Source organism: Aquarana catesbeiana, linkage group LG03, assembly GCF_042186555.1.
Source record: "Aquarana catesbeiana isolate 2022-GZ linkage group LG03, ASM4218655v1, whole genome shotgun sequence".
In the NCBI taxonomy this organism is placed as follows: domain Eukaryota; kingdom Metazoa; phylum Chordata; class Amphibia; order Anura; family Ranidae; genus Aquarana; species Aquarana catesbeiana.
In genome coordinates this window covers 741,278,770-741,305,927 of record NC_133326.1, presented here as the reverse complement: position 1 = coordinate 741,305,927, position 27,158 = coordinate 741,278,770, and the positions used below count along the sequence as shown (strand labels likewise).

The following is a 27,158-nucleotide window of genomic DNA, read 5'->3' as shown; positions in this document are numbered from 1 at the left end:
CATCTAATGCCACCACCTCCACCTGAGGAGACCCCAGCTCACCCAATACCATCCGCTGCACCTGAGGACCCCACCTCACCTAATATCATTCCCTCGACCTAAGGAGACCACCACCTCATCTAATGCCATCCCCTTCACCTGAGGAAACCCCACCGCACCCGATACCATCCTCCCTGCCCGAGGAGGTCCCACCTCAGCCGTTACCGTCCTCCTTGCCCGAGGAGACCTCTCCTCGCCCGATACTGTCCCCTCCACCCGAGAAGACTCCACCTCACCCAATATCATCCCCTTTACCTGAGGAGACCCCACCTCACCAAATACTATCCCCTCCACCTGATGAGACCCCACCTCACCCGATACCATCCTCCCTGCACAAGGAGACCCCACCTCACCCATTACCGTCCTCCTTGCCTGAGGAGACCTTTCCTCTCCTGATACCGTCCCCTCCACCTGAGAAGATCCCACCTCACCCAATATCATCCCCTTCACCTGAGGAGACCCCACCAAATACCATCCTCTCAACCTGAGGAGACCCTACCTCACCAAATACCATCCCCTCCACCTGAGGACCCCACTTCACCTAATATCATTCCCTCGACCTGAGGAGACCACCACCTCATCTAATGCCATCCCCTTTGCCTGAGGAGACCCCACCTCACCTCACCCGATACCATCCTCCCTGCTTGAGGAGACCCCACCTCACCCGTTACTATCCTCCTTGCCCGAGGAGACCTCTCCTCGTTCGATACCGTCCCCTCCACCCGAGAAGACCCCATCTCACCCGATACTGTCCTCCTTGCACAAGGAGACCCCACCTCACCCATTACCGTCCTCCTCACCCCAGGATACTTTTCCTCGCCTAATACGGTCCCCTCCACCTGAGAAGACCCCACCTCACATAATATCATCCCCTTCACCTGAGGAAACCCCACCTCACCCATCGTCCTCGCCCGATACCACCCCCTCCACCAGAGAAGACCCCACCTTATACAATATCATCCCCTTCACCTGAGGAGACCCCACCTCACCAAATACCATCCCCCTCCACCTGAGGAGACCCCACCTCACCTGATACCATCCTCCCTGCACAAGGAGACCCCACCTCACCCGTTACGTCCTCGCCTAAGGAGACCTCGCTGATACCATCCCCTTCACCCGAGAAGACCCCACCTCACCTGTTACCGTGCTCCTCGCCCGATACCGCCCCCCACCCGAGTAGACCCACCTCACTCAATACCATCCCCTTCACCTGAGGAGACCCCACCTCACCAAATACCATCCTCCCTGCATGAGGAGACCTTACCTCACCCAATACCATCCCCTCCACCTTGTGTATGATATCTGGCAGTCTCTTATTCCAATTGCACACAGCACAGACATCTCTTCCCTATTCTTACCTATAGCTTTGGATGCAGCTCTGACAGACTCATATTTCCATAGACGGGAAAGGTGCTTCACCAGAGACCTCAGGAGATTCATGCTTCTCCTGCCTGGACCTACCTTCTTGCTACCCATAGCAAGGTGTGATTACATAGTTACATAGTTACATAGTTAGTAAGGTTGAATAAAGACACCAGTCCATCCAGTTCAACCTGAGTGAGTGTGGGTCTACAACCCTGACCCTTGTCCCTAACCCTGAACATCGCACACTCACATCAATCCCTACCCTGGGCTGTAATTTCTTCACCCACCACTAGGTGTCCTCAGTGCTCCACCTGCAATCTGTACATCTAACTTGGAGCTAATATAGAGGAAACATGCATGTATTTTATGGTACAAATTTTATGTTGTGTGTATATATACAGTATCTAACAAAAGTAAGTACACCCCTCAGTCACATTAGTGTAAATCTTTTCTTTTATCTTTTCATGTGACAACACTGAAGAAATGACACTTTGCTACAATGTAAAGTAGTGAGTGTCAGCTTGTATAACAGTGTAAATTTGCTGTCCCCTCAAAATAACTCAACACACAGCCATTAATGTCTAAACCGCTGGCAACAAAAGTCAGTACACCCCTAAGTGAAAATGTCCACATTGGGCCCAATTAGCCATTTTCCCTCCCTGGTGTCATGTGACTCGTTAGTGTTACAAGGTCTCAGGTGTGAATGGGGGGCAGGTGTGGTAAATTTGGTGTTATCGCTTTCACTCTCTCATACTGGTCACTGGAAGTATAACATGGCACCTCATGGCAAAGAACTCTCTTGAGGATCTAGAAAAAAGAATTGTTGCTCTACATAAAGATGGCCTAGGCTATGAGAAGATTGCCAAGACCCTGAAATTGAGCTGCAGCACGATGGCCAAGACCATACAGCGGTATAACAGGACAGGTTCCCCTCAGAACAGGCCTCACCATGGTCCACCAAAGAAGTTGAGGTCACGTGCTCAGCGTCATATCCAGAGGTTGTCTTTGGGAAATAGACTTATGAGTGCTGCCAGCATTGCTGCAGAGGTTGTAGGGGTGGGGGGGTCAGCCTGTCAGTGCTCAGACCATACGCTGCACACTGCATCAAATTGGCTGTCGTCCCAGAAGGAAGCCTCTTCTAAAGATGATGCACAAGAAAGCCTGCAAACAGTTTGCTTAAGACAAGCAAACTAAGGACATGGATTACTGGAACCATGTCCTGTGGTCTGATGAGACCAAGATAAACTTATTTGGTTCAGATGGTGACAAGCATGTGTGGCAGCAACCAGGTGAGGAGTACAAAGACAAGTGTGTCTTGTCTACAGTCAAGCATGGTGGTGGGAGTGTCATGGTTTGGGGCTGCATGAGTGTTGCCGGCACTGGGGAGCTACAGATCATTGAGGGAACCATGAATGCCAACATGTACTGTGACATACTGAAGCAGAGCATGATCCCCTCCCTTCAGAAACTGGGCCGCAGGGCAGTATTCCAACATGATAACCACCCCAAACACCTCCAAGACCACCACTGCCTTGCTAAAGAAGCTGAGGGTAAAGGTGAAGCTCTGGTGACCTCCATGCCCAAGAGGGTTACGGCAGTGCTGGAAAATAATGGTGGCCACACAAAATATTGACACTTTGGGCCCATTTTGGACATTTTAACTTAGGGGTGTACTGACTTTTGTCAGATACTGTTTATACATTATATGGCAGGAACATATTATGTGGTAAATAGAGAGAGGTCAAGGAAAGGAACAAATGCAGAGAGAGGGGGAAGGGAGAGATAAGAGGGGGAAGTGAGAGGGGGAAGGGAGAGGAGAGAGGGGGAAGGGAGAGGTGAGAGAGGGGGAAGGGAGAGGAGAGAGGGGGAGGGAGAGGTTAGAGGGTATCGGTTGTGGAGAACAAGATGAGAAGAAGTTGGTAATAATCACAGAATCGCAGAATAAGGTTAATAAAATATATAAAACTTTATTGATGAGTAAAAAACCTCAATGGGGTAAATCTATAGAGAATAACACCTTCCAATAATTAGGTAATAATATTGGTAGCCCAGTAATCAATCAGGATAATCGCGTCCCTTTGGGTAATGATCCATGACATGAAATGAATTTATTCATGGGTTGTTCTGATTACATTTAGTTGATATAATAAAAATTGCAGCAAGTTGTCAGTGAAAGGCAAAGCGGCTGAACAGACTCGGCACAATGAAATCTTAGTAGCCGTGTTGGCAGAGAGTCATGCAGAGCAGAGATGGGGGAGTTGTCAGAAGTAAAGATGAACTTCTAGAAATGGGATCACTTGGCTAAGCTTGTCATTCAGGGGGAGTTCTGGTTGTGGAACAAAAACTCTGATATAAGGCAGCAGAGAGCCGGCTATGAGATGTCCGTCTCTCCTTGGGATTGCTGATGGATCGGGTTCTGTTCTTATACAAGATAATGTCAGCAACATGGAGAAAGAAATTGCAGAGAGATGCAGCAAGAAGAGAGAGATACTGGAAGCCGGGAATGCCGTATATGTTAGATAGAGCCGCATCACTTTATCACATCCAAGGAGAGGAGAGAGTGAGGGAAAAAGAGAGAAAATGCAACGAAAGGAGAGTGCAGGGGGAGGAGAGAGAGGTTGGAGAGTAGTATGGAGGATGGAGAGGAGTATGGAAAGGAGTATAGAGGATGGAGAGGAGTATGGATAGGAGTGGAGGATGGAGAGGAGTATGGAGAGCAGTATGGAGGATGGAGAGCAGTATGGAGGATGGACAGTAGTATGAAGGATGGAGAGAAGTATGCAGGATGGAGAGCAGTATGGAGGATGGAGAGTAGTGTGGATGATGGAGAAGAGTATGGAGGATGGAGAGGAGGATGGAGAGGAGCATAGAGGATGGAGAGGAGTGGAGTATGGAGGATGGAGAGGAGTATGGAGGATGGAGAGTAGTATGGAGGATGGAGAGTAGTATGGAGTATGGAGAATTGAGAGTAGTATGGAGGATGGAGAGGAGTACGGACGATGGAGATCATTATGGAGGATGGAGAGGATTATGGAGGATGGAGAGGAGTATGAAGGATGGAGAGTAGTATGGAGGATGGAGAGGAGTATGGAGGATGGAGAGTAGTAGGACAGCAGTAAGAGGAAGATGTGGTCTCTTTCTCTGTATTAGTGATTATTCCATTCGGCTTTTATTGATGAGAAACTTTAGAAAATGTCTTTTTCCCGCCATGAACGAGTCCTAATAATGAGTTGGATCCTCATCATCATCATAGTGAGTATTGATAATATTGTAAAGTGTGGAATCCTACAGAGGGGAGAAGAGGGAATTCACAATGGGAGGCGACCATTATATCCATGAAGAGTAGAAGACTTTCCTTTGGAGGGTTGCAGAGAAATCCGAGGTGTCGGTGAGGACATCCTCTATACATGGAAGAGGTCCAGCAGATCCAACACCGGGAAACAATCACCAGACAAATCTTTGGCTGTCTACAAGAGATAATTGTACAATTACACCGAGATATTACATTGTATACATTCCATGAAATGTTTCATAAGTATATATATATGTGAATATGATGTATATTTGCCAAGTTGTCTCCAGTGGTAATGAGGATGGAGGAGATGATGATGATAAGATCACTGACATGACTTGGTTGCCGGATAGAGCAGAGGAGGAAAGTGAGGGTGAGGCACAACCCCAAGGAGGCAGCTATCATGGAAGAGTAGAGAGCAGCATATTCCATCACATTGTGGAGCTGTCATCTCCCGGCCCACTTCCCACAGCTCAGCTGTCTGGACCTTTTTTATTACATGTGCAGCCGATCGCACTGTTGCAATTTGAAACTTTGTCTCAGGCACATCAAGCGTGGTAAAAACACCAACAATTTGGGTACCACATGCTTGACAAGGTATTTAACCTCCCACCACTCAGCCTATTGGCAAGAGCACCAAAGTCTGCCAAAGAGACACCAGAATTTATCCAACAAATCTCTAATCTTTTTCCCAGTGCACTACATTGTGACCTCATCATACAGATTGGCTCGCCAAGCCATTATTTATAAAGAAAAAAAATGACATTTAAATAGTTTTTTCCTGCAAGCTTTCTTTTATAAATGTCAGTTTTGCTGCAGCAGGTTCTATACAGGGTACAGATGGGCCACTTTACAGGCAGACTAAGGAAACCCCCCCGGCACTATATTTAATCACATGCCGACCACCGCATGCACATTTACGTTGGCAGAATGGAACGGGCATGCAAAGGGACGTACACATACATCTCATTGAATTTGCCACCTAGCTGGCACATGCCCACCTTGGAAGTGTGCCTGTGGGTCCCGAAAACTTGATATTCGCCAGCAGGAATTGCAGATTTTGGCGAGGAGAGGCAGAACGGGGAAACAAGGCATTTCCCTGTTCTGCCTAGCAATATGACAGGGATCGGGAGCAGTGATCTCTGTCATGTTGTAGTGAGCCCACCCCCCCTACAGTTAGAACACATCCAGGAAACACACTTAACCCCTTTATCACCCCCTGGGGTTTAACCCCTTCCCTTCCAGTGACATTTATACAGTAATCAGTGGCTATTTGTATCTCTGATCACTGTATAATTGTCAATCGTCCCAAAATAGTGTCAAAAGTGTCTGATCTGCCCGCCGTAATGTCACAATCCCGATAAAAATCACAGATTGCTGCCATTACTAGTAAAAATAATAATAAAAAAATGCCATAAACCTATCCCCTATTTTTTAGACGCTATAACTTTTGCGCAAACCAATCAATCTACGCTTATTGCGATTTTTATTACCAAAAATATGTATAAGAATACGTATTGGTCTAAACTGAGGAAGAAATTAGTTTTTTTATATATTTTTGGGGGATATTTATTGTAGCAAAAAGTAAAAAATATTGCTTTTTTTCAAAATGGTTGCTTTTTTTTGTTTATAGCGCAAAAAATAAAAACGTAGAGGCGATCAAATACCACCAAAAGAAATCTCTATTTGTGGGAGGAAAAGGACGTCAATATTGTTTGGGTACATCGTCACACGACCGCGCAATTGTCAGTTAAAATAAAGCAGTGCGGAATCGCAAAAAATGCTCTGGTCAGGAAGGGGGTAAATCCTTCCAGGGCTGAAGCGGTTAAATGATTTTTTTTTATTTTTATTGTTTCACTTAAAGTATCATTAAAATCCATTCTCCTTTAAAAAAGTTTGTTTAAAAAAAAATTTTCATTGATGTCCCCCAGGGCAGTACCTAGCCCCCATACCTTCTTTATGGCCATTTACTTGCATTGAAAGCCTTCTAAATGGGGACTTTTGCAGTTCAGGTCCCATAAACTACAAAGGGGTTTTGTCCAACTTTTTGTGATGTTTGAAAGTTCTGAACAAGAGGGTGTTCGGCCCATCACTAGTGACTACACGTAATACTCTGCAGTGAGATGGGTGACATGTAATGCTCTGCAGTGGGATGGGTGACACGTAATGCTCTGCAGTGCGATGGGTGATATGTAATGCTCTGCAGTGGGATGGGTGATACGTAATGCTCTGCAGTGGGTTGGGTGACATGTAATGCTCTGCAGTGGGATGGGTGACACATAATGCTCTGCAGTGGGATGGGTGACAGGTAATGCTCTGCAGTGGAATGGGTGACAGGAAATTCTCTGCAGTGGGATGGGTGACAGGTAATGCTCTGCAGTGGGATGGGTGACAGGTAATGCTCTGCAGTGGGTTGGGTGAAACGTAAAGATCTGCAGTGAGATGGGTGAAATGTAAAGCTCTGCAGTGGGATGGGTGACACATAATGCTTTGCAGTGGGATGGGTGACACATAATGCTCTGCAGTGGGATGGGTGGCACAAAATGCTCTGCAGTGGGATGGGTGACACGTAATGCTCTGCAGTGGGATGAGTGATATGTAATGCTTTGTAGTGGGAGAGGTGACATGTAATGCTTTGCAGTGGGATGGGTGACATGTAATACTCTGCAGTGGGATGGGTGACACACAATGCTCTGCAGTGGGATGGGTGACACATAATGCTTTGCAGTGGGATGGGTGACACATAATGCACTGCAGTGGGATGGGTGACATGTAATGCTCCGCAGTGGGATGGGTGACATGCATTGCTCCACAGTGGGATGGGTGACACGTAATGCTCTGCAGTGGGTTGGGTGACACGTAATGCTCTGCAGTGGGATTGGTGACATGTAATGCTCTGCAGTGGGATGGGTGACACATAATGCTTTGCAGTGGGATGGGTGACACGTAATGCTTTGCAGTGGGATGGGTGACATGTAATGCTCTGCAGTGGGATGGGTGACATGTATTGCTCCACAGTGGGATGGGTGAAACGTAAAGCTCTGCAGTGGGATGGGTGACACATAATGCTTTGCAGTGGGATGGGTGACACATAATGCTCTGCAGTGGGATGGGTGGCACGAAATGCTCTGCAGTGGGATGGGTGACACGTAATGCTCTGCAGTGGGATGAGTGATATGTAATTCTTTGTAGTGGGAGAGGTGACATGTAATGCTTTGCAGTGGGATGGGTGACACACAATGCTCTGCAGTGGGATGGGTGACACATAATGCTTTGCAGTGGGATGGGTGACACATAATGCACTGCAGTGGGATGGGTGACATGTAATGCTCTGCAGTGGGATGGGTGACATGTATTGCTCCACAGTGGGATGGGTGACACGTAATGCTCTGCAGTGGGTTGGGTGACACGTAATGCTCTGCAGTGGGATTGGTGACACGTAATGCTCTGCAATGGGATAGGTGACATGTAATGCAATGTAGTGGGTTGGGTGACACATAATGCTTTGCAGTGGGATGGGTGACATGTAATGCCCTGCAGTGGGATGGGTGACATGTAATGCTCTGCAGTGGGATGGGTGACACAGAATGCTCTGCAGTTGTATGGGTGACACGTAATGCTCTGCAGTGGGATTGGTGAAATGTAAAGCTCTGCAGTGGGATTGGTGAAATGTAATGCTCTGCAGTGGGATGGGTGACACACAATGCTCTGCAGTGGGATGGGTGACACATAATGCTCTGCAGTGGGATGGGTGACATGTAATGCTCCGCAGTGGGATGGGTGACATGTAATGCTCCACAGTGGGATGGGTGACACTTAATGCTCTGCAGTGGGTTGGGTGGCACGTAATGCTCTCCAGTGGGATGGTGAAATGTAATGCTCTGCAGTGGGTTGGGTGACAATGTAATGCTCTGCAGTGGGATGGGTGACACGTAATGCTCTGCAATGGGATAGGTGACTCGTAATGCTCTGCAGTGGGTTGGGTGACATGTAATGCTCTGCAATGGGATAGGTGGCATGTAATGCTCTGCAGTGGGTTGGGTGACATGTAATGCTCTGCAGTGGGTTGGGTGACATGTAATGCTCTGCAGTGGTTTGGGTGACAAGTAATGCTCTGCAGTGGGATGGGTGACACATAATGCTCTGCAGTGGGTTGGGTGACATGTAATGCTCTGCAGTGGGATGGGTGACACGTAATGCTCTGCAGTGGGATGGGTGAAATGCTGAGCTCTGCAGTGGGATTGGTGACACATAATGCTCTGCAGTGGGATGGGTGACACAGAATTTGCTGGGGGTGGCTGTCACTCATAGAGAGGAGGCAGGGCAGAGGCGGGGCTCCAATCAGATGACAATGGAGGCAGAGCTGTAGCGGTAATCTGATGTGCGGTGCAGCCAGTGTGTCACCGCAGGCTTGTAGTACAATAGATGGGAGCGCGCATGCGCGGGTGCCCCATCAGATCAGTGCTGTGAAGGGGGCACCGGTCACACAACAACACAGGAAGTGGACAAAACTGAGCAGAAATGACGCCATTTAGAAGAGGAAAAGAACACAAAGATTACTATTACTGGAATTCTATATTTAAGGATCAGAAAGAGAAAATAAAAGCTGAGAGTTCATATGACTTTACTCTGATATCATTCCATTCCGGACATTCTCTTCATATCCGGATCTGTGTATTACCTGAGAGGGGGAGGGGCTCCCACACACCATCTTCTTATCTTCTTCTGTATATAGATACATTCCACCATCCTCCATACCTTCATAGAAGAATAAAATGAGAGTGTTAGAGGAGGAAATGTTGCTGTGATGATGGAGAGGGGGAGGGGCTCATACTGTGCTCTGTAAGAAATGATGGAAAAGTGAGGGGCCCTCACCATGGCAGGGGCCACACACTCATGTCCATCCAACCATTGGGATAGCAGACTGTATGACTGGTGTGCTGGGCTGTCACGTGTACAGGCTGAGAACACACATCTGATTGGCTCAGTTATACTGACACATTGGATGGACCTCGGGGGATGGGGGGTTATTTTTCTGTAAAGGTAAAACCTTGTGGAAGATTGGAGGATCTGACTAAGATTATTATTGGTGGATCTGATTTTCCCCATCCCCCATCTCTAATGATAAAACTTGGGATGAGGAATAAATTCTCCATCATCTGGGAAATCTGTGACTTGCCCAGGAAATCCCAATCATCTCTCTCATTATCTGTAGAACTACAGAGACCTCCAATAGGTTCTACAGAAATTGTATAGAATGTTTGTCACCCGTCCTTCCATTTTCATTACAGTGCAGCCCGGTGTCAGAAGACCTCCCAACAATGTCCCACCTCCATCATCTCATCACCATCCAATGTTGTCTACATTTTACTATTCACATTCTAAGACTTAGTATGTGTGTTACCTCCAATACAACAGATCTTACCATCCAATCACAGAGAAGCCGGCATTCCGGAGGACCTCACAACATCGTCCCACTTCTGACTCCGACATATTCTTATCATCCAACATTATAAACAGATAGGTCAGAGTTCGGTTTGTGGAGATAACGGAGCAAAGATCATCACAGCTCCATAATGTCCCTTTACAGGCGATAATCCTGGAGGGAGAAACAGGAAAGAGGTGAAATGTTCTTCCAGGGAGGGGCAGAAGTAGACACATCCAATGAATAATCAGTGGGCGGGGTCTTAGAGAATGAAATGTTTTTCCAGGAAGGGGCAGAAGTAGACACATCCAATGAATAATCAGTGGGCGGAGTCTTAGAGAAAGAAATGTTCTTCCAGGGAGGGACAGAAGTAGACACATCCAATGACTAATCAGTGGGCGGGGTCTTAGAGAATTAAATGTTTTTCCAGGGAGGGGCAGAAGTAGACACATCCAATGACTAATCAGTGGGCGGGGTTTTAGAGAATGAAATATTCTTCCAGGGAGGGACAGAAGTAGACACATCCAATGACTAATCAGTGGGCGGGGTCTTAGAGAATTAAATGTTTTTCCAGGGAGGGGCAGAAGTAGACACATCCAATGACTAATCAGTGGGTGGGGTCTTAGAGAATGAAATATTCTTCCAGGGAGGGGCAGGAGTAGACACATCCAATGACATTTATATATATTTTATATCTCAGATTGGAATCTTCCCTTCCCCCTCCCCAGGGGCGGAGCTCATCATTTCTGCTCTGCAATGCCTCCTGGGAGATTTGTGTCATCGATCAGAATCGCCGGGCCGTACCATCCCGTTATTTGTAAACCGGAAATGACGTCATGCGAGGCGGCGGCCATTTATAAAAAGGGTAACCAGGCTTTTGTTGCCATGGTGACCAAATCTTCTTATACACAGTGATGGGCGGTGGGGGATGGGCTGGAACATCTCATCTCTTATTACATTCAAATCCCAGGGGGGGCGGAGGGTACACACCATTACTAATCATTTATAATACAGGAATAGAAGGGGGCATTTTGATGGGGCAATTTTGATGAGGCAATAGGATGGGGCAATTTTGGGGCAATAAGATGGGTGCAGCTTTCATGGGGCAGTTTTGATGGGGGCAGTTTTGATGTGGCAGTTTTGATGGGCAATTTGATGGGACAGTTTTCATGGTGGCAGTTAATGGAGCAATTTTGATGGGGCAAGTTTGATGAGAGCAATAGGATGGGGCATTTTATTGGGCAATATGATGGGGCAATTTTGATGGGGCTGTTTTGATGGGGGCAGTTTTGATGGGGCAATTTGATAGGGCCATTTTTATGGTGGGAGTATAATGGGGCCATTTTGATGGGGAAGTTTTGATGGGGCAATAGGATGGATGAGGGCAGTTTTGATTGGGGCAATAGGATAGGGCACTTTTGAGGGTGGCAGTAGATTGGGGCTATAGGATGGGGCAGTTTTGATGGAGGCAATATGATGGGCAATTTTGATGGGGGCAATTTTGATGGTATCAGTACGATGGGGCAATTTGGTGGGGGCAATTTGGTGGGGCAATTTTCATGGGGGAAATTTGATGGGGCAATATGATGTGGCAATTTTGATGGGGGCAGTATGATGGGGCAATAGGATGGGGCAATTTGGTGGAGGCAGTATTATGGAGCAATTTTGATGGAGGCAATAGTATGGGGCAATTTTGGGGCAATAAGATGGGTGCAGCTTTCATGGGGCAGTTTTAATGGGGCATTTTGATGGGACAGTTTTCATGGTGGCAGTTAATGGAGCAATTTTGATGGGGCAAGTTTGATGAGGGCAATAGGATGGGGCTGTTTTGATGGAGGTAGTATAATGGGACAATTTTGATGGGAGCAATAGGATGGGGCAATTTTGATGGGACCATTTTTATGGTGGGAGTATAATGGGGCCATTTTGATGTGGAAGTTTTGATGGGGCAATAGGATGGATGAGGGCAGTTTTGATTGGGGCAGTTTAATGGGGCAGTTTTGATGGGGCAATAGGATAGGGCACTTTTGAGGGTGGCAGTAGAATGGGGCTATAGGATGGGGCAGTTTTGATGGAGGCAATATGATGGGCAATTTTGATGGGGGCAATTTTGATGGTATCAGTACAATGGGGAAATTTGATGGGGCCAATTTGTTGGGGCAATTTTCATGGGGGAAATTTGATGTGGCAATTTTGATGGGGGCAGTATGATGGGGCAATAGGATGGGGCAATTGTGATAAGGGCAGTATGATGGGGCAGTTTTGACGGGGCGATTTTGATAGGGGCAATTTGATGGAGGCAGTATTATGGGGCAATTTTGATGGAGGCAACAGGATGGGGGCAGTTTTGATAGGGCAATTTTATGGGACAGTTTTGATGCAGCAGTTTGATGAGGGCAATAGGATGGGGCAGTTTTAATGGGGCAATTTTATGGGGCAGTTTTGATGGGGCAATTTTGATGGTGGCAGTATGATGGGGCCGTTTTGATGGGGAAGTTTTGATGGGGCAGTTTTGATGGGGCAATTTTATGGGACAGTTTTGATGGGGCAGGTTAATGAGGGCAATTGGATGGGGCAGTTTTGATGGGGCAATTTTATGGGGCAGTTTTGATGAGGGCAAAAGGATGGGGCACTTTTGTTGGGGCAATTTTATGGGGCAGTTTGATGAGGGCAATAGGATGGGGCAGTTTTGATGGGGCAGTTTTGATGGGGGCAATAGGATGGTGCAATTTTTATGGGGGTAATAAGATGGTGGCAGTATGATGGGGCAATTTTGATGGGGCAATAGGATGGGGCAATTTTGATGGTGGCAGTATAATGGGGCAGTTTTGATGGGGCAATTTTGATAGCAGTAATATGATGGGGCAGTTTTGATGGGGCAATTTTGAGAGTGGTAATAGGATAGGGCAGTTTTGATGGGGCAGCTTCTGCAAAAGGTACTTAATTTTTAAACAACAACAAATTAATTGTAAATGATAAATGATTTCTGTACAGATGTTATATATATATATATATATATATGTGGACATTCTCTGTATTGGTGATTTAAGCACAAGAGACTCCATTTTGTTCTGACTGTTGAAATGTGTTCTGTGATCTTCACCTCACACACAGACACATCTTCTACTAGAAGCTCTCTCTGTCTCTACTCCCCCCTCCCCCCTCAAGGTTTTACTTTTACAATTGTTCTATTCTCCAGTTTTTAATAATATATTTCTATTTCTTAGCTTTTAATAACATCTCACACCTCCCCTTTCTTATCTATGTATAAAATAACATGTAATAATACATTTTTGCACGGAACGGACATTTTACACACAGTGATGTATTCCTCTCCACATGGAGACAGACTGACTGTTAAAGCTGCTGGTCCTGTATTGCACCTTTGGTTTTTGGGAGACCCTAATCCCTATGCTGGGTGAGACTGCCGTAATAGCAGTCATCGCCGTCCAGTAAGCAGAATCTATAAACTCACTTCATGGGGGATCATCTACTGACGTTTTTTCCTTCACATTTCTCTTGGATGGGTGCTTTATATCTACCTATGGATTGAATATCCCTGCTTTGGACTTTTTTCACATGTATTTGCAACATATGCTGTTTGTCTATCATTTGATTTTTTATATTTGACTTTTTTGTTCATCAATTTATGTCAAAGTCACATAGTAGGATCCCACTCTTGCCAAGATCCTATATGCTGTATATATATTTAGCGCTGCACTTTTCTGTTTATTATACACTTTTGAGTCAGATACTGGACTTTTTTTGAGTGCTGGCAGCTTGTAATTTTGATTCTAAATAAAAACAGTCCATGTTAGCATCTAAGCAAGTCTCGTCTTGTTTTATGCTTGGGAGCAGTTGGAATATCTGATATCTGTATCCAGACTACAAGGAAGCGGTATACTGACGGAAACACTCAAGCAGAGTGTGGGACGTTCCGTGACATTGGTAAAAAGCAGCGGGAAGCTTCTGGCAGTCTGGGAAATCTAAACCTCCACCTGGATCCAATATCAGGATAGCAGACTTCAGTCACCCCAGCGGAGATATGGACCTGGCATCAGAGTTCCCAGGGCTGCTGCGGATCATCCTTTCAACATACACCAGGACTGTGTCTGAGGATGAATTCCTGGAGCTCAGGCAGCAATTTCGGGTGGAGCTCTGGATTGGAGCCCTCCAGCTTGCTGGTATAAAACAGGGCAAGTGCTTTCTGACCCAAGAGCAATGGGCCAGTGACCAACGGGCATTGTGGATAACATTCCTGGGAGAGCAGCCCCAGGAGCAATGGGTGACTGAGTTGGACAGGCTGGTCCAGCAGGAGATAGAGCTGGACAATCGTTATTGGGCTCTGCAATGGCACGCAGAGCAGGGATATTTAGGGGAGACAACAGAATGCTCTCCAGAGGAATATGACTTTGACGGCCCTGGATTGCTGTGAGAGAGCCTTACAGATCGTTTTGTGTTTGGCGATGAAGGGGAACCTACCCTTGAGGACCTGCGAGATTATAGAGGCTATGCTCAGTCTTGCAGGAGTTTCAGAGCTTAAACCTGTTCTGGACCATTTGCTAAGGAAGGAACAACATCTGGAAAGGGCATACAGGAAACTGCTAGAACACGTTCAGCAGCATGCCAGAGAATCGTCAGTGGAAAATCTGGAGATTGCCATCCCCAAACCTGAAGTGCTTACAACAGGGCAGAGCTCTGCAAACCTCTGCCCAGCACTGATAGCATCTTCTGGGTTCAATGAACAGGAGATGGTGAACCTCTATCCCCCGACATCAGTTGCAGAGACAGGAGATTTGATAGACTTTTCTGCTGAGGAAGAACAACCTGATGAGCCTCCAGCAGAAGAGCTAGTATTAGGGCCAAACTTCACTGTGCTCTGCCCAGCACCAACAGTGGCTTCGGCCTTCTTGAGAGAAGAGGTAGTCAGCCTTTCTCCCACAACACTGACAGGGACATGTGATTTTCTGCCAGCAGCATCTATGGAGTTAAAACAAACTTCTCCAGCTGAAGATCTGGTAACTGAACAGAGGGTCCAAGACCTCTGTCCCACACTTTTAGCAATTCCAGAGACTGGGGATTTAATAGACGTTTCTGTAGAGGAGGAACCTCCTAGCAAACCCCCAGCAGAAGTGCTGGCAACCGGACAGAGGGTCCAAGACCTATGCCCCACACCTGTGGCAGTTTTGGAGGCTCAGGGTGAGAAGATGGCAATCACTTCCCAGCAGCAGATACAGGGGGAGACGGGAGAGGAGGTGTGTGTTGTCCCTCCCCAACAGTTGGCCAGGGTGGAGGAAGCAGACTTTCTTCCCCAGCAAAGATCCATGCACCTGGGAGACAGTACCATAGACATGTTGTCCCATCAGCCAGATGAGGGAATGGAAAAGGAAGCAACCGGCTCACCTCCCCAATGGCAGCTACACAGTTTGGGAGTGGAGGAAGCCAGCCTTCTGGCCCAACGTTTAGCCGGAGCGGAGGATGTGGAGTCCCCAGCAGAAGTGCTGGCAGCAGGGCAGAGTGCTACCAACCTCTGCCCAGCACCGGCAACAACTGTGGAGATTCAGGGAGCCGGGGCAGTCGGCCCCTCTCTCCAGCGACAGGCTGATGTAGTGGAGATGCTACTCCCAGCTGAATCACTGGCAACAGGGCAGAGCACTGCTGGCCTCTGCCTAGCACCTACAGTTTCTTCTCAGCTTCAGGGAACTGGGACAGTGGGCCTCTCTGCCCACCAGCAGGCCAAGCCATGGAATGGTAAACACCACCCAGATGAAGCGCTGACAGACAGACAGAGAGTCTATGACCTCTGCCTCACACCTACTGAGGTCAACTATTCCTTTCAGCCAAGAAAGGAGATCATGTGGACAGACTTTGTGAGTTCACTCTGCCTGACTAACGCATGTCCAGACCAGGTGGTGGTCTGGGACCTTGTTAGTCAAATTTTGATGCAGGAGAAATGTGACAGACTCACCCGGGATAGAGGCTTTTGGAGGGGACTGAATGTGAGCCTCTTGCCTACAGATTATGGGCCTTGGCATTTGGGGTACCTTTGAGATGTTGTTACTTTAGCTTCGGGTCCTTGTCCCCCAGGACACACAGACTCTGGGGACCCTGTATTTGCCATAGTAGCAATAGTGACTGAATCATACTGTGGGAAGATGCTAATGTCATCAACTCCACTCACCTGTCTGATGTCAGCTATAATGTGTTTAATGTAAATGAGTTTAGTCTGGCTTACCACAGGTTCTAAGGGTATTCAACTCATTGTTGTTTGTTCTAATTAACCTTGTGTTGATGTTTATGGTAATGTGTGTTGAATAGTCAATGAGCTAGGAGACGTAGTCACCTAGGCTGTATAAAGAATTCGATAATTAGCTCATGTTAATTAGGATACAGTTGTATTGTTAGTGGAGGTTCCAACGGCATATAAAGTCTTGTAATTTCGATTCTAAATAAAAACAGTCCATGTTAGCATCTAAGCAAGTCTCGCCTTGTTTTATGCTCAGAGAGGTTGGAATATCTGATATCTGTATTCAGACTATAAGGAAGTGGTATACTGATGGAAGCACTCAAGCGGAGTGAGGGACGTTACGTGACAGTGAGCATGCTGCAGGAGGTGGATGGAGACTGCGGGCATACTGCAGGAGGTGGACAGAGGCTGCAGGCATACTACAGGAGGTGGGCGGAGGCTGCGGGCATACTGCAGGAGGTGGATGGAGGCTGCGGGCATACTGCAGAAGGTGGATGGAGGCTTCGGGCATACTGCAGGAGTTGGACAGAGGCTGTGGGCGTACTGCAGGAGGTGAATGGAGTCTGCAGGCATACTGCAGGAGGTGGATGGAGGCTTCGGGCATACTGCAGGAGTTGGACAGAGGCTGTGGGCATACTGCAGGAGGTGGATGGAAGCTGCGGGCATACTGCAGGAGGTGGATGGAGTCTGCGGGCATACTGCAGGAGGTGGATGGAGGCTGCGGGCATACTGCAGAAGTTGGACAGAGGCTGCGGGCATACTGCAGGAGGTGGACAGAGGCTGCGGGCATACTGCAGGAGGTAGACAGAGGCTGCGGGCATACTACAGGAGGTGGATGGAGGCTGCGGGCATACTGCAGGAGACAGATGGAGGCTGCGGGCATACTGCAGGAGGTGGATGGAAGCTGCGGGCATACTGCAGGAGGTAGACAGAGTCTGCGGGCATACTGCAGGAGGTAGACAGAGTCTGCGGGCATAGTGCAGGAGGTGGACAGAGGCTGCGGGCATACTACAGGAGGTGGACAGAGACTGCGGGCATACTACAGAAGTTGGACAGAGACTGCAGGAATACTGCAGGAGGTCAATAGAGGTTGCGGGCATACTGCAGGAGGTGGACGGAGGCTGCGGGCATACTGCAGGAGGTGGACGGAGGCTGCGGGCATACTGCAGGAGGTGAACATAGGCTGCCGGCATACAGCAGGAGGTGGATGGAGGCTGCGGGCATATTGCAGGAGGTGGATGGAGGCTGCGGGCATGACACAGGAGGTAGACGGAGGCTGCGGGCATACTGCAGGAGGTGGATAGAGGCTGCAGGCATACTACAGGAGGTGGGCGGAGGCTGCGGGCATACTACAGTTGGGCGGAGGCTGTGGGCATACTGCAGGAGGTGAATGGAGGCTGTGGGCATACTGCAGGAGGTGGACGGAGGCTGCGGGCCTACTGCAGGAGGTGGACGGAGGCTGCAGGCATACTACAGAAGTTGGACGGAGGCTGCGGGAATACTGCAGGAAGTCAATGGAGGCTGTGGGCATACTGCAGGAGGTGGATGGAGGCTGCGTGCATACTGCAGGAGGTGGACAGAGTCTGCGGGCATACTGCAGGAGGTGGATGGAGACTGCGTGCATACTGCAGGAGGTGGACAGAGTCTGCGGGCATAGTGCAGGAGGTAGACAGAGGCTGTGGGCATACTGCAGGAGGTGGATGGAAGCTGCGGGCATACTGCAGGAGGTGGATGGAGTCTGCGGGCATACTGCAGGAGGTGGATGGAGGCTGCGGGCATACTGCAGAAGTTGGACAGAGGCTGCGGGCATACTGCAGGAGGTGGACAGAGGCTGCGGGCATACTGCAGGAGGTAGACAGAGGCTGCAGGCATACTACAGGAGGTGGATGGAGGCTGCGGGCATACTGCAGGAGATAGATGGAGGCTGCGGGCATACTGCAGGAGGTGGATGGAAGCTGCGGGCATACTTCAGGAGGTAGACAGAGTCTGCGGGCATAGTGCAGGAGGTGGACAGAGGCTGCGGGCATACTACAGGAGGTGGACAGAGACTGCGGGCATACTACAGAAGTTGGACAGAGACTGCAGGAATACTGCAGGAGGTCAATAGAGGTTGCGGGCATACTGCAGGAGGTGGACGGAGGCTGCGGGCATACTGCAGGAGGTGGACGGAGGCTGCGGGCATACTGCAGGAGGTGAACATAGGCTGCCGGCATACAGCAGGAGGTGGATGGAGGCTGCGGGCATATTGCAGGAGGTGGATGGAGGCTGCGGGCATGACACAGGAGGTAGACGGAGGCTGCGGGCATACTGCAGGAGGTGGATAGAGGCTGCAGGCATACTACAGGAGGTGGGCGGAGGCTGCGGGCATACTACAGTTGGGCGGAGGCTGTGGGCATACTGCAGGAGGTGAATGGAGGCTGTGGGCATACTGCAGGAGGTGGACGGAGGCTGCGGGCCTACTGCAGGAGGTGGACGGAGGCTGCAGGCATACTACAGAAGTTGGACGGAGGCTGCGGGAATACTGCAGGAAGTCAATGGAGGCTGTGGGCATACTGCAGGAGGTGGATGGAGGCTGCGTGCATACTGCAGGAGGTGGACAGAGTCTGCGGGCATACTGCAGGAGGTGGATGGAGGCTGCGTGCATACTGCAGGAGGTGGACAGAGTCTGCGGGCATAGTGCAGGAGGTAGACAGAGGCTGCGGGCATACTACAGGAGGTGGACAGAGGCTGCGGGCATACTACAGGAGGTAGACAGAGTCTGAGAGCATACTGCAGGAGGTGGATGGAGGCTGTGGGCATACTGAAGGAGGTGGACGGAGGCTGCGGGCTTACTGCAGGAGGTAGACAGAGTCTGAGAGCATACTGCAGGAGGTGGATGGAGGCTGTGGGCATACTGAAGGAGGTGGACAGAAGCTGCGGACTTACTGCAGGAGGTAGACAGAGTCTGAGGGCATACTGCAGGAGGTGGATGGAGGCTGCGGGCATATACAGGAGGTGGATGGAGGCTGCGGGCATACTGCAGGAGGTGGATGGAGGCTGCGGGCATACAGCAGGAGGTGGATGGAGGCTGCGGGCATACTGCAGCAGGTGGACAGAGGCTGCAGGCATACTACAGGAGGTGGGCGGAGGCTGCGGGCATACTACAGTTGGGTGGAGGCTGTGGGCATACTGCAGGAGGTGAATGGAGGCTGCGGGCATACTGCAGGAGGTGGACAGAGTCTGCGGGCATACTGCAGGAGGTAGACAGAGTCTGCGGGCATAGTGCAGGAGGTAGACAGAGTCTGCGGGCATAGTGCAGGAGGTGGACAGAGGCTGCGGGCATACTACAGGAGGTGGACAGAGACTGCGGGCATACTACAGAAGTTGGACAGAGACTGCAGGAATACTGCAGGAGGTCAATAGAGGTTGCGGGCATACTGCAGGAGGTGGACGGAGGCTGCGGGCATACTGCAGGAGGTGGACGGAGGCTGCGGGCATACTGCAGGAGGTGAACTTAGGCTGCCGGCATACAGCAGGAGGTGGATGGAGGCTGCGGGCATATTGCAGGAGGTGGATGGAGGCTGCGGGCATGACACAGGAGGTAGACGGAGGCTGCAGGCATACTGCAGGAGGTGGATAGAGGCTGCAGGCATACTACAGGAGGTGGGCGGAGGCTGCGGGCATACTACAGTTGGGCGGAGGCTGTGGGCATACTGCAGGAGGTGAATGGAGGCTGTGGGTATACTGCAGGAGGTGGACGGAGGCTGCGGGCCTACTGCAGGAGGTGGACGGAGGCTGCAGGCATACTACAGAAGTTGGACGGAGGCTGCGGGAATACTGCAGGAAGTCAATGGAGGCTGTGGGCATACTGCAGGAGGTGGATGGAGGCTGCGTGCATACTGCAGGAGGTGGACAGAGTCTGCGGGCATACTGCAGGAGGTGGATGGAGGCTGCGTGCATACTGCAGGAGGTGGACAGAGTCTGCGGGCATAGTGCAGGAGGTGGACAGAGGCTGTGGGCATACTGCAGGAGGTGGATGGAAGCTGCGGGCATACTGCAGGAGGTGGACAGAGTCTGCGGGCATAGTGCAGGAGGTGGACAGAGGCTGTGGGCATACTGCAGGAGGTGGATGGAGGCTGCGTGCATACTGCAGGAGGTGGACAGAGTCTGCGGGCATAGTGCAGGAGGTGGACAGAGTCTGCGGGCATACTGCAGGAGGTGGATGGAGGCTGCGTGCATACTGCAGGAGGTGGACAGAGTCTGCGGGCATACTGCAGGAGGTGGATGGAGGCTGCGTGCATACTGCAGGAGGTGGACAGAGTCTGCGGGCATAGTGCAGGAGGTAGACAGAGGCTGCGGGCATACTACAGGAGGTGGACAGAGGCTGCGGGCATACTGAAGGAGGTGGACGGAGGCTGCGGGCTTACTGCAGGAGGTAGACAGAGTCTGAGAGCATACTGCAGGAGGTGGATGGAGGCTGTGGGCATACTGAAGGAGGTGGACAGAAGCTGCGGACTTACTGCAGGAGGTAGACAGAGTCTGAGGGCATACTGCAGGAGGTGGATGGAGGCTGCGGGCATATACAGGAGGTGGATGGAGGCTGCGGGCATATTGCAGGAGGTGGATGGAGGCTGCGGGCATACTGCAGGAGGTGGATGGAGGCTGCGGGCATACAGCAGGAGGTGGATGGAGGCTGCGGGCATACTGCAGCAGGTGGACAGAGGCTGCAGGCATACTACAGGAGGTGGGCGGAGGCTGCGGGCATACTACAGTTGGGTGGAGGCTGTGGGCATACTGCAGGAGGTGAATGGAGGCTGCGGGCATACTGCAGGAGGTGGACAGAGTCTGCGGGCATACTGCAGGAGGTAGACAGAGTCTGCGGGCATAGTGCAGGAGGTAGACAGAGGCTGCGGGCATACTACAGGAGGTGGACAGAGGCTGCGGGCATACTGAAGGAGGTGGACGGAGGCTGCGGGCTTACTGCAGGAGGCAGACAGAGTCTGAGAGCATACTACAGAAGTTGGGCGGAGACTGCAGGAATACTGCAGGAGGTCAATGGAGGCTGCGGGCATACTACAGGAGGTGGACGGAGGCTGTGGGCATACTGAAGGAGGTGGTCGGAGGCTGCGGGCTTACTGCAGGAGGTAGACAGAGTCTAAAAGGGCATACTGCAGGAGGTGGATGGAGGCTGCGGGCATATACAGGAGGTGGATGGAGGCTGCGGGCATACTGCAGGAGGTGGATGGAGGCTGCGGGCATACAGCAGGAGGTGGATGGAGGCTGCGGGCATACTGCAGGAGATGGATGGAGGCTGTTGGCATACTGCAGGAGGTGGACAGAGGCTGCGGGCATAATTCAGGAGGTGGACAGAGGGTGCAGGAATACTACAGGAGGTGGGCGGAGGCTGCGGGAATACTACAGTTGGGCAGAGGCTGCGGGCATACTGCAGGAGGTGAATGGAGGCTGTGGGCATACTGCAAGAGGTGGATGGAGGCTGCGGGCATACTGCAGGAGGTGGACGGAGGCTGCAGGCATACTACAGAAGTTGGGCGGAGGCTGCGGGAATACTGCAGGAGGTCAATGGAGGCTGTGGGCATACTGCAGGAGGTGGATGGAGGCTGCGAGCATACTGCAGGAGGTGGACAGAGGCTGCAGGATTACTGCAGGAGGTGGACGAAGGCTGTGGGCATACTACAGGAGGTGGACGGAGGCTGTGGGCATAGTACAGAAGGTGGATGGAGGCTGCAGGAATACTGCAGGAGGTGGATGGAGGCTGTGGGCATACTGCAGGTTGTGGACAGAGGCTGCGGGCATACTGCAGGAGGTAGATGGAGGCTGCGGGCATACTGCAGGAGGTAGATGAAGTCTGTGGGCATACTGCAGGAGGTAGATGGAGTCTGCGGGCATACTGCAGGAGGTAGATGGAGTCTGCGGGCATACTGCAGGAGGTAGATGAAGTCTGCGGGCATACTGCAGGAGGTAGATGGAGGCTGCGGGCATACTGCAGGAGGTGGATGGAGGCTGCGGGCATACTGCAGGAGGTGGGCGGAGGCTGCGGGCATACTGCAGGACGTGAACAGAGTCTGCGGGCATACTGCAGGAGGTGGACGGAGACTGCGGGCATAGTGCAGGAGGTAGGCGGAGGCTGCGGGCATACTACAGAAGTTGGGCGGAGGCTGAGAGAATACTGCAGGAGGTGAATGGAGGCTGCGGGCATACTGCAGGAGGTGGATGGAGGCGGTGGGCATACTGCAGGAGGTGGATGGAGGCGGTGGGCATACTGCAGGAGGTGAATGGAGTCTGCGGGCATACTGCAGGAGGTGGATGGAGGCTGCGGGCATACTGCAGAAGGTGGATGGAGTCTGCTGGCATACTGCAGGAGGTAGATGGAGGCTGCGGGCATACTGCAGGAGTTGGACAGAGGCTGCGGGCATACTGCAGGAGGTGGACAGAGGCTGCGGGCATACTACAGAAGTTGGACGGAGACTGCAGGAATACTGCAGGAGGTCAATGGAGGCTGCAGGCATACTGCAGGAGGTGGACGGAGGCTGCGGGCATACTGCAGGAGGTGGATGGAGGCTGCGGGCATGACACAGGAGGTGGACAGAGGCTGCGGGCATACTGCAGGAGGTGGACAGAGGCTGCAGGCATACTGCAGGAGGTGGACGGAGTCTGAGGACATACTACCGGAGGTGGACAGAGGCTGCAGGCATACTACAGAAGTTGGGTGGAAACTACAGGAATACTGCAGGAGGTCAATAGAGGCTGCGGGCATACTGCAGGAGGTGGACGGAGGCTGCGGGCATACTGCAGGAGGTGGACGGAGGCTGCGGGCATACTGCAGGAGGTAGACAGTCTGCGGGCATATTGCAGGAGGTGGATAGAGGCTGCGGGCATACTGCAGGAGGTGGATGGAGGCTGCGGGCATACTGCAGGAGGTAGACAGAGTCTGCGGGCATACTGCAGGAGGTGGACGGAGGCTGCGGGCATGACACAGGAGGTGGATGGAGGCTGCGGGCATACTGCAGGAGGTGGATGGAGGCTGCGGGCATACTGTAGGAGGTGGACGGAGGCTGCGGGCATACTGCAGGAGGTGGACGGAGGCTGCAGGCATACTGCAGGAGGTGAACGGAGGCTGCTGGCATACTGTAGGAGGTGGACGGAGGCTGCGGGCATACTGCAGGAGGTGGACGGAGGCTGCGGACATACTGCAGGAGGTGGACGGAGGCTGCGGGCATACTGCAGGAGGTGGACGGAGGCTGCGGGCATGACACAGGAGGTGGACGGAGGCTGCGGGCATACTGCAGGAGGTGGACAGAGGCTGCAGGCATATTACAGGAGGTGGGCGGAGGCTGCGGGCATACTACAGTTGGGCGGAGGCTGTGGGCATATTGCAGGAGGTGAATGGAGGCTGCGGGCATACTGCAGGAGGTAGACGGAGGCTGCGGGCATACTTCAGGAGGTGGACGGAGGCTGCAGGCATACTACAGGAGGTGGACGGAGGCTGCGGGCATACTGCAGGAGGTCAATGGAGGTTGCGGGCATACTACAGGAGGTGGACGGAGGCTGCGGGCATACTGCAGGAGGTGGATGGAGGCTGCGGGCATACTGCAGGTAGACAGAGGCTGCGGGCATACTGCATTAGGTGGATGGAGGCTGCGGGCATACTGCAGGAGGTAGATGGAGTCTGCGGGCATACTGCAGGAGGTAGATGGAGTCTGCGGGCATACTACAGGAGGTAGATGGAGGCTGCGGGCATACTGCAGGAGGTAGATGGAGGCTGTGGACATACTGCAGGAGGTGGATGGAGGCTGCGGACATACTGCAGGAGGTGGGCGGAGGCTGCAGGCATACTGCAGGACGTGGACAGAGTCTGCGGGCATACCGCAGGAGGTGGATGGAGGCTGTGGGCATACTGCAAGAAGTAGATGGAGTTTGCGGGCTTACTACAGGAGGTGGACAGAGTCTGCGGGCATACTGCAGGAGGTGGTGGGAGGCTGCGGGCATGACACAGGAGGTAGATGGAGGCTGCGGGCATACTGCAGGAGGTAGACAGAGTCTGCGGTCATACTGCAGGAGGTAGACAGAGTCTGCGGGCATACTGCAGGAGGTAGACAGAGTCTTCGGGCATACTGCAGGAGGTAGACAGAGTCTTCGGGCATTCTGCAGGAGGTGGACGGAGGCTGCGGGCATACTGCAGGAGGTGGACGGAGGCTAAGGGCATACTAGAGGAGGTGGACAGAGGCTGCGGGCATACTGCAGGAGGTGGACAGAGGCTGTGGGCATACTACAGGAGGTGGACAGAGGCTGCGGGCATACTGCAGGAGGTGGATAGAGGCTGCGGGAATACTGCAGGAGGTCAATGGAGGCTGCGGGCATACTGCAGGAGATGGACGGAGTCTGCGGGCATACTGCAGGAGGTGGATAGATGCTGCGGGCATATTACAGAAGTTGGGCGGAGGCTGCGGGAATACTGCAAGAGGTCAATGGAGGCTGCAGGCATACTGCAGGAGGTGGACGAAGGCTGCGGGCATACTGTAGGAGGTGGATGGAGGCTGCAGGCATACTGCAGGAGGTGGACAGAGTCTGCGGGCATACTGCAGGAGGTGGACAGAGTCTGTGGGCATAATGCAGGAGGTGGACAGAGGCTGTGGGCATACTACAGGAGATGGACAGAGGCTGCGGGCATACTGCAGGAGGTGGACAGAGGCTGTGGGCATACTACAGGAGGTGGACAGAGGCTGTGGGCATACTACAGGAGGTGGACAGAGGCTGCGGGCATACTGCAGGAGGTGGATAGAGGCTGTGGGCATACTACAGGAGGTGGATAGAGGCTGTGGGAATACTGCAGGAAGTCAATGGAGGCTGCGGGCATACTGCAGGACATGGACGGAGTCTGCGGGCATACTACAGGAGGTGGACAGAGGCTGCGGGCATATTATAGAAGTTGGGCGGAGGCTGCGGGAATACTGCAGGAGGTCAATGGAGGCTGCGGGCATACTGCAGGAGGTGGACGAAGGCTGCAGGCATACTGCAGGAGGTGGATGGAGGCTGCGGGCATACTGAAGGAGGTGGACAGAGTCTGCGGGCATACTACAGGAGGTGGATGGAGGCTGCGGGCATACTACAGGAGGTGGACAGAATCTGCGGGCATACTGCAGGTGGTGGATGGAGTCTGCGGGCATACTGCAGGAGGTGGATGGAGGCTGCGGGCATACTGCAGGAGGTGGATGGAAGCTGCAGGCATACTACAGGAGGTGGATGGAGGCTGCGGGCATACTGCAGAAGGTGGATGGAGGCTGCAGGCATACTACAGGAGGTGGACAGAGTCTGCGGGCATACTGCAGGAGGTGGATGGAGTCTGCGGGCATACTGCAGGAAGTGGATGAAGGTTGCGGGCATACTGCAGGAGGTGGATGTAAGCTGCAGGCATACTACAGGAGGTGGATGGAGGCTGCGGGCATACTGCAGGAGGTGGATGGAGGCTGCGGGCATACTGCAGGAGGTGGAAGTAGGCTGCGGGCATACTGCAGGAGGTGGATGGAGGCTGCGGGCATACTGCAGGAGGTGGACAGAGGCTGCGGGCATACTGCAGGAGGTGGATGGAGGCTGCTGGGCATACTGCAGGAGGTGGATGGAGGTTGCGGGCATACTGCAGGAAGTGGATGGAGGCTGTGGGCATACTGCAGGAGGTGGATGGAGTCTGCTGGGCATACTGCAGGAGGTGGATAGAGGTTGCGGGCATACTGCAGGAAGTGGATGGAGGCTGTGGGCATACTGCAGGAGGTGGATGGAGGCTGCGGGCATACTGCAGGAGGTGGATGGAGGCTGCGGGCCTACTGCAGGACGTGGATGGAGGCTGTGGGCATACTGCAGGAGGTGGATGGAGGCTGCGGGCATACTGCAGGAGGTGGATGGAGGCTGCGGGCATACTGCAGGAGGTGGATGGAGGCTGCGGGCATGACACAGGAGGACTGACTTGCCTGTGCACTACTTCTCCTTGGCTGTGGCTGTTTGTGTGACGACTCACACTGATCATAATGTTATGGCTCCCCATAGGAACTTCCTATAGGGAGCCATAGCATTATGACCAGTAGGGATGAGCCGAACACCCCCCGGTTCGGTTCGCACCAGAACCTGCGAACGGACTGAAAATTCGCACGAACGTTAGAACCCCATTGACGTCTATGGGATTCGAACGTTCGAAATCAAAAGTGCTCATTTTAAAGGCTAATTTGCATGGTATTGTCCTAAAAAGGGTTTGGGGACCCGGGTCCTGCCCCAGGGGACATGTATCAATGCAAAAAAAACTTTTAAAAACGGCCGTTTTTTCGGGAGCAGTGATTTTAATGATGCTTAAAGTAAAAAAAAAAAAAAAAAGTGAAATATTCCTTTAAATATCGTACCTGGGGGTGTCTATAGTATGCCTGTAAAGTGACGCGTGTTTCCCATGTTTAGAACAGTCCCTGCACAAAATGTCATTTTTAAAGGAAAAAGTAATTTAAAACTGCTTGCGGGTTTAATGTAATGTCGGGTCCTGGCAATATGGATGAAAATCAGTGAGACAAACGGCATGGGTACCCCCCAGTCCATTACCAGGCCCTTTGGGTCTTGTATGGATATTAAGGGAACCCCGCACCCAAATTAAAATAAGGAAAGGTGTGGGGCCACCAGGCCCTATATACTCTGAACAGCAGTATACAGGCGGTGCAAACAAGACAGGGACTGTAGGTTTGTTGTTAAGTAGAATCTCTTTGTAATTTTGAACGGGTACATTTTTAACGTGTTTAGCTCTAGCCAAAAAAACTTTT

General features: G+C 51.7%; 1 protein-coding gene across 2 annotated transcripts in view; it reads right to left on the bottom strand.

Moving 5' to 3' along the window:
• Positions 1-27,158, bottom strand: part of LOC141133875 (NACHT, LRR and PYD domains-containing protein 12-like) — a 981,044-nt gene that overhangs the window by 830,171 nt on the left and 123,715 nt on the right. Inside the window, exons 8-10 of one of the 2 annotated variants that reach the window (XM_073623467.1) lie at positions 10,122-10,295; positions 9,378-9,454; positions 3,347-4,871 (exon numbers count right to left, since the gene is read on the bottom strand). The exons of the other annotated variant lie outside the window; for it this stretch is intronic. Coding sequence (XP_073479568.1) covers positions 9,412-9,454; positions 10,122-10,295 — 217 coding nt within the window. The 3' untranslated portion in view covers positions 3,347-4,871; positions 9,378-9,411. Of the gene's footprint in view, positions 1-3,346; positions 4,872-9,377; positions 9,455-10,121; positions 10,296-27,158 lie in introns of those variants that run through there. 2 annotated transcript variants of the gene reach the window in all.